The 12,626-nt window shown below is 46.2% G+C and overlaps 1 protein-coding gene across 1 annotated transcript in view; it reads left to right on the top strand.

Moving 5' to 3' along the window:
• Window positions 1–4,274, top strand: part of LOC124552376 (piggyBac transposable element-derived protein 3-like) — a 34,768-nt gene extending 30,494 nt beyond the window's left edge. The window contains exon 5 of the mRNA XM_047126640.1: window positions 4,098–4,274. Within this exon, the coding sequence (XP_046982596.1) occupies window positions 4,098–4,274 (177 nt within the window). The remainder of the gene's footprint in view (window positions 1–4,097) is intronic.
• Window positions 4,275–12,626: the final 8,352 nt, after the last annotated feature.

Here is a 12,626-nt window from a genome sequence, read left to right on the forward strand (position 1 = left end):
GGCACGACGAGGTAACCATTATTTGCCTGGTGCTGATAACCGCGCAGTTTAGCGCCCCACAAACCAAATATCATAATCATCACTGTTTGCCGCCGAGTGGCGAGTAGTGTTGCGGTGGTAAGTTAGCCCGCAGTGCTGATAGCATATGCAGCTCGCGTTACGTTCTGACCACTTGCTGTGATGTTAATGACGCATGTGAAAGCGCGTTACAACGACCTTCACGAGTGTTGTTTGTTTGTAGCAAAGTGTACGAAGGTCACAGCTCAAGGGCGAGGAATAAGCAGTGCACTACGAAGCGCTACAGCACCGCCACTCGCGTCGGCTCGTGAAGACTGGCAGCAGTGGTAAGCGTCACGAGGTAAGCGTACCGAGGAGTTCCGAGTTGTGCTACGGTATCAGGCCTCAAGAAAGCTTACACCGACTATAGCTAGGTACTGGACTTGTGACTTAGTGGAAGAGACACTATGCCCCTCACGCTAAAATATTTGAGACCCCTGAAACATACACTAAAAACAAGTTATCATAAGTACTAACCTGACACATTGACAATTATGGGAATTACTTTGAAAAAAAAAGGGAACCCTTTTTCTTCTTCTTCTTGAAACTCACTTCCGTAGTAAATTACAACGAAGCATTTATGTATCTTTAGCGGGACGAATATCAGTTGTTTATACAGGATGTTCGGAAATTACTGTTACAGACTTCTAGGACTTGCGGAGGGGTAAAGAATATTTTGACTAGGAACCCATGTCCGGAAACGTCATCGACAGACACAGAGCGTCAAAGTTACAAACGCTGGCGCCTGTAACTGTATGTACACGCATCAAAAACAGTTTTACACCACCTCGGTTCCGAGAGCTCCGGAACCTGTACACAAAATTGGAATAGATATCAACATAAACATCATTTTCGTCCTTTTTATTGCCCATGAAAACCACACATTGCACGCTGTACCACCTTACAACGAGACCATCAGAAGTAGTGGTTCAGATTGCTGTACTCACCGGTACCTCTAATACCCAGTAGCACGTCCTCTTGCATTGATGCATGCCTGTATTCTTCGTGGCATACCATCCACAAGTTCATCAAAGCGCTGTTGGTCCAGATTGTCCAACTCCTCAACGGCGATTCAGCGTACATCCTTCAGTGTGGTTAGTGGGTCACGTCTTCCATAAAGAGCCCTTTTCAATCTATCCCAGGCATGTTCGATAGGGTTCATGTCTGGAGAACATGCTGGCCTGTCTATTCGAGCCATGTCGTTATCCTGAAGGAAGTCATTCACAAGATGTGCACGATGGGGACGCGAATGGTCCTCCACGAAGACCAGTGCCTCGCCAATATGCTGCCGATATGGTTTCACTATCGGTCGGAGATTGGCATGCACGTATCGTACACCCGCTAGGGCGCCTTCCATGACCACCAGCGGGGTACGTCGGCCCCACATAATGCCACCTTAAAACAGCAGGGTACCTCCACCTTGGTCCACTCGGTGGGCAGTGTGTCTAAGCCGCTCAGCCTGACCGGGATGCCTCCAAACACGTCCCCTACGATTGTCTGGTTGAAGGCATATGCGACACGTCGGTAAAGAGAACGTGACACCAATCCTGAGCGGTGTATTCGGCATGTTGTTGGACCCATCTGTACCGCGCTGCAAGGTGTCGTGGTCGCAAAGGTGGACCTCGCCATGGTCGTCGGGAGTGAAGTAGCGCATCATGCAGCCTATTGCCCACAGTTTGAGTCGTAACACGACGTCCTGTCGCTGCACGAAAAGCATCATTCAACACGTTGCCGTTGCTGTCAGGGTTCCTCCGAGCCATAATTGGTAGGTAGCGGTCATGCCCTGAGCGAGGCATGTCAACGACAGTTCCTGTCTCTCTGCATCTCCTCCACGTCCGAAAAATATCGCTCTGGTTCACTGCGAGACTGCTCGACACTTCCCTTTTTGAGAGCCCTTCCTGGCACTAAGTAACAATGCGGACGCTTTCGAACTGCGGTATTGACAGCCTAGGCATGGTTAAAATAGAGGCAACACGAGCCGTGTACCTCCTTCCTGGTGGAATGACTGAAAGTGATCGGCTGTCGGACCCTCTCCGTCTAATAGGCGCTGCTCATGCATGGTTGTTTACATCTTTGGGAGGGTTTAGTGACGTCTCTGAACAGTCAAAGGGACTGTGTCCGTGACACAATATCCACAGTCAACGTATATTTTCAGGAGTTGTGGGAACCGGGGTGATAAAACACTTTTTTTGATGTGTGCATATAGAGGGCGGATTCTGTGCTGATGTTACCGACTTTCAAGAATGATGTATCAATTTGCAGTTAGGGTTCCTGTACAGGAAACGAACGAAAGCTGCATGATACTTCTGACAATGAAATACGTGTAATGGTACTTTAATGCTAAGAATGTATAGTATGCAGCTTTCAGAGGTGGTGGTATAGACCAAAACAAAAAGAAATCTAGTAAACATGGGCTGTAAAATGCATACTTGAGTGCTATGAGCTCTTTTTCAATACAGATGTGTTTTATACTAGCGAAGATGAACAAGGGCTCATAGCTCTTACGGTATGCATTTTAGAGCCCATGTGTACTGGACGTTTTGTCTTGTCTTGGTCTATGCCACCACCTCTGGAAGTTTGCAGCCCTACAGTCTTACTGTCAGAGGTATCAGAACGGTTTTCGCTTGTAACTTTCGAGTCATTCGTTTCCGGTACAGGGACCCTTACCTCAAGTTGATACATTTATCCTTCTCCATCATCACTGGAAGTTTGTAACATCGTCACGGAATCTCCCTGTAATGCATACTGTATATTTACAGGCGCCGGTGTCTGAAGTTTTCAGACCCTGTGGCGTCTGTGCATGACGCTTCAGGACTCGGGTTCCTGCTTAAAATGTTATGTACTCACTCCCCTCTACAAGTTCTACAAGTTTGTAAGGGAAATTTCCGACCACCCTATATATTGACGAAGTCAAGGCCTATGGTGCAGTTTGCTGTATCACTTTTCCTGGGCCGGAGAAGACTTGAACCCCGTCGGCGTGGCAGGCTTGAAGACTTGTAAATTTATTGCTGTTTAACTTTCAAAGGGCTACACTCCGGATTTAGATAGTTTTGCACCCTATGGAACTTAAACTCTGTTCATTCAGTTTGTACTGTAATAATGAGCGTCCTACGGGACTTTGACTTTTATAAAGCCTGCGTCTAATGAACTTAGACTCAGTGACAATATAACCGGTCTTCAGCCGTCAGAAATATTATTGCTCTATTTCAGAAAATCACTTAATTTATTTTTAATTTCAATACATGTCGGAGTGTTGTTGTTGTTGTGGTCTTCAGTCCAGAGACTGGCATGATGTAGCTCTCCATGCTACTCTATCCTGTGCAACCTTCTTCATCTCCCAGTACCTACTGCAACCTACATCCTTCTGAATCTGCTTAGTGCATTCATCTCTTGGTCTGCGATTTTTACCCTCCACGTTGCCCTCCAATACTAAATTGGTGATCCCTTGATGCCTCAGAACATGTTCTACCAACCGATCCCTTCTTCTAGTCAAGTTGTGCCGCAAATTTCTCTTCTCCCCAATTCTATTCAGTACCTCCTCATTACTTATGACATCTACCCATCTGATCTTCAGCATTCTTCTGTAGCACCACATTTCGAAAGCTTCTATTGCCTTCTTGTCTAAACTGTTTATCGTCCATGTTTCACTTCCATACATGGTTACACTCCATACAAATACTTCCATAAACGACTTCCTGACAAATCTATACTCGATGTCGGAGTAGAAATGCTATTAACCTTTGGTAAATAAACTTGTTCAACTAGCGCCACCTGTGTATGATTGCTCGACACTTCATACACTGAACATTTCTTTAAAACACAGGAGTTGAAACTGTTCAAATGAAACTGAATGAACCGTCCAATGCTCCGCTGTAGCCGTATTTGTTCACGTCACCTGTAAACCCTCACAACCGATTTTGCAACTTTTGAGTTGCATTTTCTGGTGCAAATATGAATGCTGTGGCACAGGTTACAGGACGCCGCAGAGTAACAATTGTTCACTGTATGACGAGTCAAGCAGTCATGTATAACTGTTTCAGCTGTGGGTGGGACAGTTTCAAAATCATCTGCATCGCTACCTGGGTACTTTTTGTGCTGCACCTTCAGAAGTACCAGCTGGCGGCGAGGTTGTGCGTGCAGGTCGGGCTCACGCGTGTCCTGCGGCGCAGGTAGTCAGCGCTTACAGGACGCTCATTGTAACAGTGCGCACGGCCTAATGGAACCGCCGTGTCCCTCTGACCAGGTATCGATGCTACTCCAACAGATGCAGCTCACTCGCCAATTCCTGATCGAGTATCTGGCAGCCACCTCTCGCCTCTCTGAGACTGGCTCCAAAGTCGAGGCCACCGGCTTTCCAGCCGCTCAACAGGAAGGTCGAACCGTGGCATCAGCACTTCCTCACTCACAACCAGTTTACTTGAATATGACTCTCACTTGCACGTGGAGGCAGCCCGCCACAAGTTTTTTTATTTGTCATAAATTCCAAGTACAGTCAGACAGAGAATGGATTGCCCGCCTTCAGGATTTATTTCGTGACTGCCGGTTTCAATGCAGTAACCCTGAGTGCAAGCAGTCACATACTTCTTTCTCGGTTAAAAATATGGTTTTAGTGCATGTACTCCAGATGGTGGTCTTAGAATTGATCTCTTGAAGCTCACGACCCCATCTCTAGAGACGTGTCTTCAGGCCACACGAATGATTGCGTTCGCTCCTCGGCTGCCACACAGGACTTCTCATAACTGAAACTTCCTGGCAGATTAAAACTGTGTGCCGGACCGAGACTCGAACTCGCGGCCCGAGTCTCGGTCCGGCACACAGTTTTAATCTGCCAGGAAGTTTCATATCAGCGCACACTCCGCTGCAGAGTGAAAATCTCATTCTCACAACTGTTTCCGGCTCAGACAATACGTCGTCCTCAAACCCAGTTACAGATACCTGCCCGATCAGGCTTAACCAAGTTCAGACAAAGACACGGCGACCTGCTGCCATCTCCAACTGCTTCCTTCCTGCTTTCAGTGTTTTAGCAGCCATCAGCGACAGTAATACCATTACCGGCAAACAAAGTGCACCTCCGGTGGAAAATACAGACATAGGGCCGAAATGTGCCAGTCAGCTTTGTAGAGGTCAGTTGAAAAGGGGGGCTGACATATTTGCCATGATAATTTTCGGGGTATTTCGGCCATAAATGTGAATCAAGTTGCGAATTTGATAAATGTGCCCAATTTATGTAATATCGATATAATCATATTGTTTATAAGACTGAGTTCGAGACCAGAGATGTTGGTCAGACAGATTGGCTTTCCTTTGTCAGAGTAAGTCAGAGTGTGTTATAGCAGAGTATATTGGACAGTCTGGAAGTGTACTTGGTTTAAAGAGGATGGAAGCTGGCCTGCTGCATTATTTAAAAAGGATTTTGTAATAATACGTTTTGAGGGAAGATGTTAAGCAAATGAGATTATGTTAACGGAAGAATGATAAAAGCCAACTTTAGAGGTAACCCAGTTTCTTATATATGTAACTGTGCAGCTTCTCATTGATAGAACATTGCGTATGGTTGAAGTTTGCTGTAGAAATTTTGTAAAGAAGTATACGGCCTTGTCTTACAGTTGAAACAAGTGTCAAGGGAGGCAACTGTACACAGCAGAGTTATTAAGAAACGTTTTGCTAACTTGTCTAGGAGTGAGAACTGAAGTGTTGGCAGAAGAGCCAACACTGTTTTTCTAGAGGAGGCCGAAATGCACGCGTTTAATTACACGCTGACTGGCGTGAGGTCTGGAACAGGACAATATCTTGAGAATTGCAAATAAAGTACGTAGTTGATATAATACTTAACTTTAATCCACAATTGTAGAACATCTCTCTTGATGATACATGCTTCACATAATAAATATCAATTGAATACGGCGCCTTGCTAGGTCGTAGCAAATGTAGCTGAAGGCTATGCTAACTATCGTCTCGGCAAATGAGAGCGTATTTGTCAGTGAACCTTTGCTGTGAACGTCGGCTGTACAACTGGGGCGAGTGCCAGGACGTCTCTCTAGACCTGCCGTGTGGTGGCGCTCGGTCTGCAATTACTGACAGTGGCGACATGCGGGTCCGGCGTATACTAATGGACCGCGGCCGATTTAAAGGCTACCACCTAGCAAGTGTGGTGTCTGGCGGTGACACCACAAGAACTTCAGGAAAAGATGTATTGTTGCCATGGCTTAATGAAGCACTGTTGAACTTGGAGTCTTTCTTCTCATTTATCAGTCGTTAAGATTAGTTCCCCACTTTCATTTACTTTCATGGCTGTGTTTGCATACTGGCATATAGGGAATTGTTTACTGAGAAGCATTTTGTAAACATTGGTAAGATGCCGTCTTTTACTGCATATCTCATCATTATTCCTAACAGCAACAAGTTGCGGGGCAAACGAGTGTTCCGTGCGCAGAGGTGGTCAACAAATTTAATGAGCGTCGAAGTTCATGTCCAGTGTAAGGCACAGCGATTACCAGAGTGTATTTATGAAAATAATATCATTATCAGTTCTCAGGCTTAGTACCACTAAAATATTTCAGTAAAGTTCTATCTAATGAATTTTCAACCAGTTTTATCAGAAAGTTAGGTGCGTTAATTTTTATGTTCATTTACTGCGTAATTACAAAAACAGTTCTGGTACAGAGATTCTTTGCAACACTAAAGATAAGGATTAAGAATATTCAGGGCCAACATTTTAAAGTGATTTGTTTTGCAGTAAGATCGCCTATGTAAATTTCGAATTTCGTTGAAAATTGATTGGTTTCTCGTAGACGAATTGTTTGATGTACCGGCTGGTACATCACGTGACGTGAGCTCCACGTATTTCTGTTCAAAAATAAATTTTCAGTTAGTTCTGTTGTCCTGCATTGAAATTTAGATATTTCGATATCAAAACGAAGTTTTACTCAATTTTCAGATACCAACTTCACACTTATTAATACGAGCTTAAATAAATAAGATACTTTCACGCGGACTGCGCCCCCATGGATACCTCAGACATGGGCTCAGACAATATGAATTAACTGCATCAAATGGTTCAAATGGCTGTGGGCACTATGGGACTCAACTTCTGAGGTCATTAGTCCCCTAGAACTTAGAACTACTTAAACCTAACTAACCTAAGGACATCATCCATGCCAGAGGCAGGATTCGAACCTGCGACCGTAGCGGTCTCGCGGTTCCAGACTGCAGCGCCTAGAACCGCACGGCCACTTCGGCCGGGTTAACTGCATCCATACATACCATATATTCAATCAGTTTTCGCACATTATAGAAAGCCTCTCGTTTAATTGTCGAAATCAATGACGTACCCACCCCCTTACACATAGATACGAGATACGCTGTGACCATTATCGATTGGGAACCATATTATACCGTCAGCTCCTTTCGTCTGCAACGCTTTGATACTGGACGTTATCGTAGAGTCCTCATAAAAGTTAATGAACAATTTTTGGTCCAAGTGCAATACTGATCTCATGTGATAATAGCCAGGGTTTTGATGACGGATGCCTCGAGAGTTCTCACTGTCTTAGGCACGGACATTTTTATTGCACAAGAGTCAGGAATTCACAACTCCTTGGCTATAATCAACTCCCTGGATACAAACATGTACTTCAAAGATTTTTTTTTCAAAATTCACCTTTGTATTTTGACAACCCTCTTTGGGTGGTTGAGACTTTGAAGCCCTCCTTCCATCGACAACGTCTAAGCTTTTTAAGGCTAGAAATGTTCTTTTTGCACTCAGGGATAGGCTTCAGGGGGCATTACAGGGCCTAAAAGATGAGTTCTTCCTCATTCTAGTCCCCCACAGCCCATGGGCCACGCCCATTGTCATTGTTGAAAATGGTGCCTTACGCATTTGTGGAGATTTCAGGACAGCTGTCGAGGCCCAGTCAGTCACCGATGCATAGTCGATACCTAAGGTAGAGGACATCGCGGCTCATCTAGCAGGCGGAAAAGTGTTTGTAGAAATTGAGCTGAGAGACATGTACCTCCAAGTGCCATTGGATGAAGGATCCTGACATATCCTAGTCATCAATATTCCCTTCAAGATGTCCCAATACAACAGACTTCCCTTTGGTACAGCCAGCACTATGGAGATATTTCAGTGATACCAGGAGCATCTGACTCGGCGTTCTCGTCATGGACAAAGATGCCCAGGCCACGGTCAGCAACCTGAATGCTTTGTCGACAGTCCTCCAACTGGCCATTCTAAAATGCAACAACTACAAGTGTTGTTTCTTTGTCTAGTTGAGTATCGACACTTCATCAGTTCTTCCAGCATTTGCCTCAGTACATCGAGGCTGTACAAAAAGTTTTGGCTCCTCAATTATCACCAAAAATTTATTCACCATGCAGCTACCATTGCCAAACCACTACACCACACACTGTGGGTAAATGTCCACTGACAATGGACGTTGATATGTGATAACACTTTCAGGAGCTTAAAACAGTCCCTTCTCCATACCTCATGCCTCATAGCATATGACTCTGCCAAGCATTTTATGCCGGCCGGAGTGGGCAAGAGGTTCTAGGCGCTTCAGTCTGGAACCGCGCGACCGCTACTGTCGCAGGTTCGAATCCTGCCTCGGGCATGGCTCTGAGCACTATGGGACTTAACATCTGAGGTCATCAGACCCCTAGAACTTAGAACTAATTAAACCTAACCAACCTAAGGACATCAGACACATCTATACCCGAGGCAGGATTCGAGCCTGCGATCGTAGCGGTCGCGCTGTTCCAGACTGTAGCGCCTAGAACCGCTCGGCCACTCCGACCGGCTGATCGTTGTATCACTCAGAGAGGAAATGCAAGCTCAGTCGGCATTTCACAAGAATGTGTGGGCCACAATATTGCTTGGCTTAGCTATCGGAAGATCTGTGGACGATGAGTACCCTGGATGTTGACTCTTGAAATGAAAGCGCGCGGACTTCAAATTTACCAGGAGCTCCTCTCGCATTACGAGAATGAAGGTGACGCCTTTCTCCATTCAATTGTTACAGGAGACGAAACGTGGGTACACCATTACGCCCGGAGACGAAACGTCTGTCTATGGAATAACGACACAAAGACTCGGCCCAGAAAAAGAAATTCAAGACGCAGCCCTCAGCTGGAAAAATCATGGCCACAGTGTTCAGGGACGCAGATGGCGTTATCCATATTGATTTCCTTGATCGTGGAACATCACTAAATTCAGAGCGTTACATGGCAACGCTGCGAACTCTGAAACGACGGCTAACAAGGGTCAGAAAGGGAAAGGGAAATGTTTTCCTGCAGCATGACAATGCCAAACCACACACTTCACGTGCCACCACAGCAGAGCTTCAGAGACTGAATCTCACCCCCGTATGGCATCCTGCATACCGTCCAGATTTAGCACGGTCTGACTTCGATCTGTTCCGGATACTGAAAGACGATCTGCGGGGACATCATTATGCTTCTGATAAAGACGTTGAGAGAAATGTGAGACTGTGATTGCCGAAACAGAGTGCTGACTTCTTCCGTGACAGCTTCAGAGAACTTGTTCACCATTGGCAGAAATGTATCCAATTGTCTGGTGATTATGTGGAAAAGTGAATATCGGTAATTAAAGATCTGGTTTTTATTTATTAAAATATTCCCATCCAAAGCCAATTAACGAAGGTGGAGGCCTCTGTAAGAGTTGTTGGTTGACGAGTCGCAAGAGTCACTTCTCGTCCCATTGTATCCCACACGTGCTCGACTGGAGAGAAGTCCGGAGATGGTTCTGGCCTGGAAAGTTTCTGCACGTCTTGCAGAGCACGTTGAGTTTCACGACAGTGTGTGGGCGACGATTATCCTGTTGGAGAAACACATCACCTTCCCTTTGCAATAACGACAAAAGAATGGGTCTAACAACACTCCACATGTAGCTAGTGCTGGTTAACGTCCCCTTGAGAAATAACAAAGGTAAAAGAAAGGTGTAGCTTGTCGCACTCCAGACTACAAGGCTTGGGAGTCTCAGATGAATGCCCTCTACGGTTGGTTGGTTTGTGGGATTGAACGGACCAGACTACTAGGGCTATCGGTCCCTTTTCCATGAACTTGAAACACCCACAAGGAATAAAAAAAAAACAATGGAGATGACAAGAGACGACACAGGACAAGAAAGACACAGACAGAGACCAGAAAAAAGGAATTAAAATCGCACCGAGTGTGACAGTGGTTGGCCGACCATAGAAACAAAAAACAAGACAACCGCCAAGAAACGCACTAAAAAATCCAGTCGAAAATCGTAGGTCAAAGGCCAGACTCAACACAAAAAAAGGACAAACAGATCAAGCGATAAAAACCCTCTGCGCGAATAAAATTCAAAACTAAATCTGCCATTACAACGTCATCTGATAAGAGTGGAGGTAGCGTATCAGGCAGCGCAAACATCTGCCTGAGCGGAGTTAAAAGTGGGCAGTCCAACAAAATGTGGACCACCGTCAAAGCTGACCCGCAGCGACATACAGGCGGGTCCTCGCGGCGCAATAAATAGCTGTGGGTCGTCCAGGTGTGGCCAATGCGCAGCCGGCAGAGGACAGCAGAGTCCTTGCGGGAGGCATACAAGGAGCAGCGCCACACACCAGTATTCTCCTTGACGGCTCCAAGTTTGTTAGGTGAATCACCCCGCGTGCAAAGTATCTTCTGCCGCAAAACTGACCTGAGGTCACTCTCCGAAAGGCCAGTCTCCAAAGCTGGTGCACTGACAGCCCGTTTGGCCGGTGTGTCAAGACGTTCATTACCGAGGATGCCGACATGGCCCGGGGTCCACACAAAGACCACAGAGCGGCCGCAACGGGCAAGAGTATGGAGGGACTCCCAGACAGCCATTACCAGACGAGAGCGAGGGAAGCACTGGTCGAGAGCTCGTAAACCGCTCAGGGAGTCACTACAGGTGACCAAGGACTCATCTGAGCAGGAGCGGATATATTCTAGGGAGCGACAGATGGCGACCAGCTCGGCAGTGAAAACAGTGCAGCCAGCCGGCAATGAGCGTTGCTCAGAATGATCCCCTAGAGTAAGAGCATAACCAACTCTAGCAACCACCGAACCGTCAGCATAGACAACGTTAGAGCCTTGAAACGCGACAAGGATTGAAATAAAGCGGCAGCAGAGGGCCTCGGGAGGGACTGAGTCCTTCGGTCCCTGTGCCCAATCCAGTCGAAGGTATGGGTGGGGTACACATCACGGGACGGTCTACGTCGTACGCGTAAATGATCATCATTTGCCTGTAGGCAGAATCTGCTTTCATCCATCTTCCACGTGTTCCTCCTATGGCAGCCGTCAAGCCGTGCACGTCGATGCTGTGGTGTGAGTGGAAGACAAGCTAGAGCTGTGATGCCTGTAGTCTCACTGCTAATAACCGATTCACAACAGTTAGTGTTAACGCTTCTGGGCCCAGAAGTCGTCTTTATCTGCCACTGCTTTCACAATACGATCCTGATGGGCGCCTGTGCTGTGTGGAGGTCTAGAACCTCATCTACACGTTTGAGAATCTTCACGTGACCACTGAGACCAGCGTTGTTGCAAAACTGTCGCAACACTACCAACTTGTGTGGCAGTTATCCAACAGGACCATCCCGCCACTCGCAAGGCCACAATTTGATCCCTTTGAAACTCGCTCAGCTGGCTCTAGGAAGGGCGAGTCCATCTCCGTAGCGCAGTTCCTTCTTGCTTCACATATCTGCACCATACTGAACCGTCTGCCTGTGAGCATTCCCTATTAAAGTATAGATATACATGGTGTTACACTGTTGGTGGACGACATTGAAACCATTATCAGTACATCTACTATCTCCCAGGTGGTATCATCGGCATTTATAACAATGTCACAGGATTTGATTCCACATTATCTTTTGGTCTTCGTACATCCATATTTAAACTGGATGAAGGTGGGACAATGCTGGTATAATTTTTTTATTAAAATGAAATTCCTCCAGCTGTACTTAAGATTTTTTATTTACTTCGCTACTAGTTTCGGCGTTGCCTCAACGCCATCTTCGGGCCCGTACAATTTGCCACACACAACTAATTTCATCAAAGTGTACCGGCCTGAAGATGGCGTTGACGCAACGCCGAAACTAGTAGCGAAGTAAATAAAAAATCTTAAGTACAGCTGGAGAATTTCATTTTAATAACAAAAATACTGTTGTTAGCCTATTGATAGCCACCTTGTGAAAAAAATGGTACAAATGGCTCTGAGCACTATGGGTCTTAACATCTGTGGGCATGTCACTTAGAACTTAGAACTACTTAAAGCTAACTAACCAAAGGACATCACACACATCCATGCCCGATGCAGGATTCGAGCCTGTGACCGTAGCGGTCACGCGGTTCCAGACTGAAGCGTCAAGAGCCGCACGGCCACACCAGCCGGCCTTGTGAAAAACAGTGACCCTATAACATTCCCTTTGGGTACACCCGAAGTCACTTTTACGTCTGGAGATTTCTCACCATTCAGAATGGCAACCTTGTTCTGTTTGCTACAGACTCGTCTACCCGATCTCACAGGTGGTCTGATATTCCATGCGCTCGTATTTTGT

This window comes from Schistocerca americana, chromosome 10, assembly GCF_021461395.2.
Source record: "Schistocerca americana isolate TAMUIC-IGC-003095 chromosome 10, iqSchAmer2.1, whole genome shotgun sequence".
NCBI classification, from domain to species: domain Eukaryota; kingdom Metazoa; phylum Arthropoda; class Insecta; order Orthoptera; family Acrididae; genus Schistocerca; species Schistocerca americana.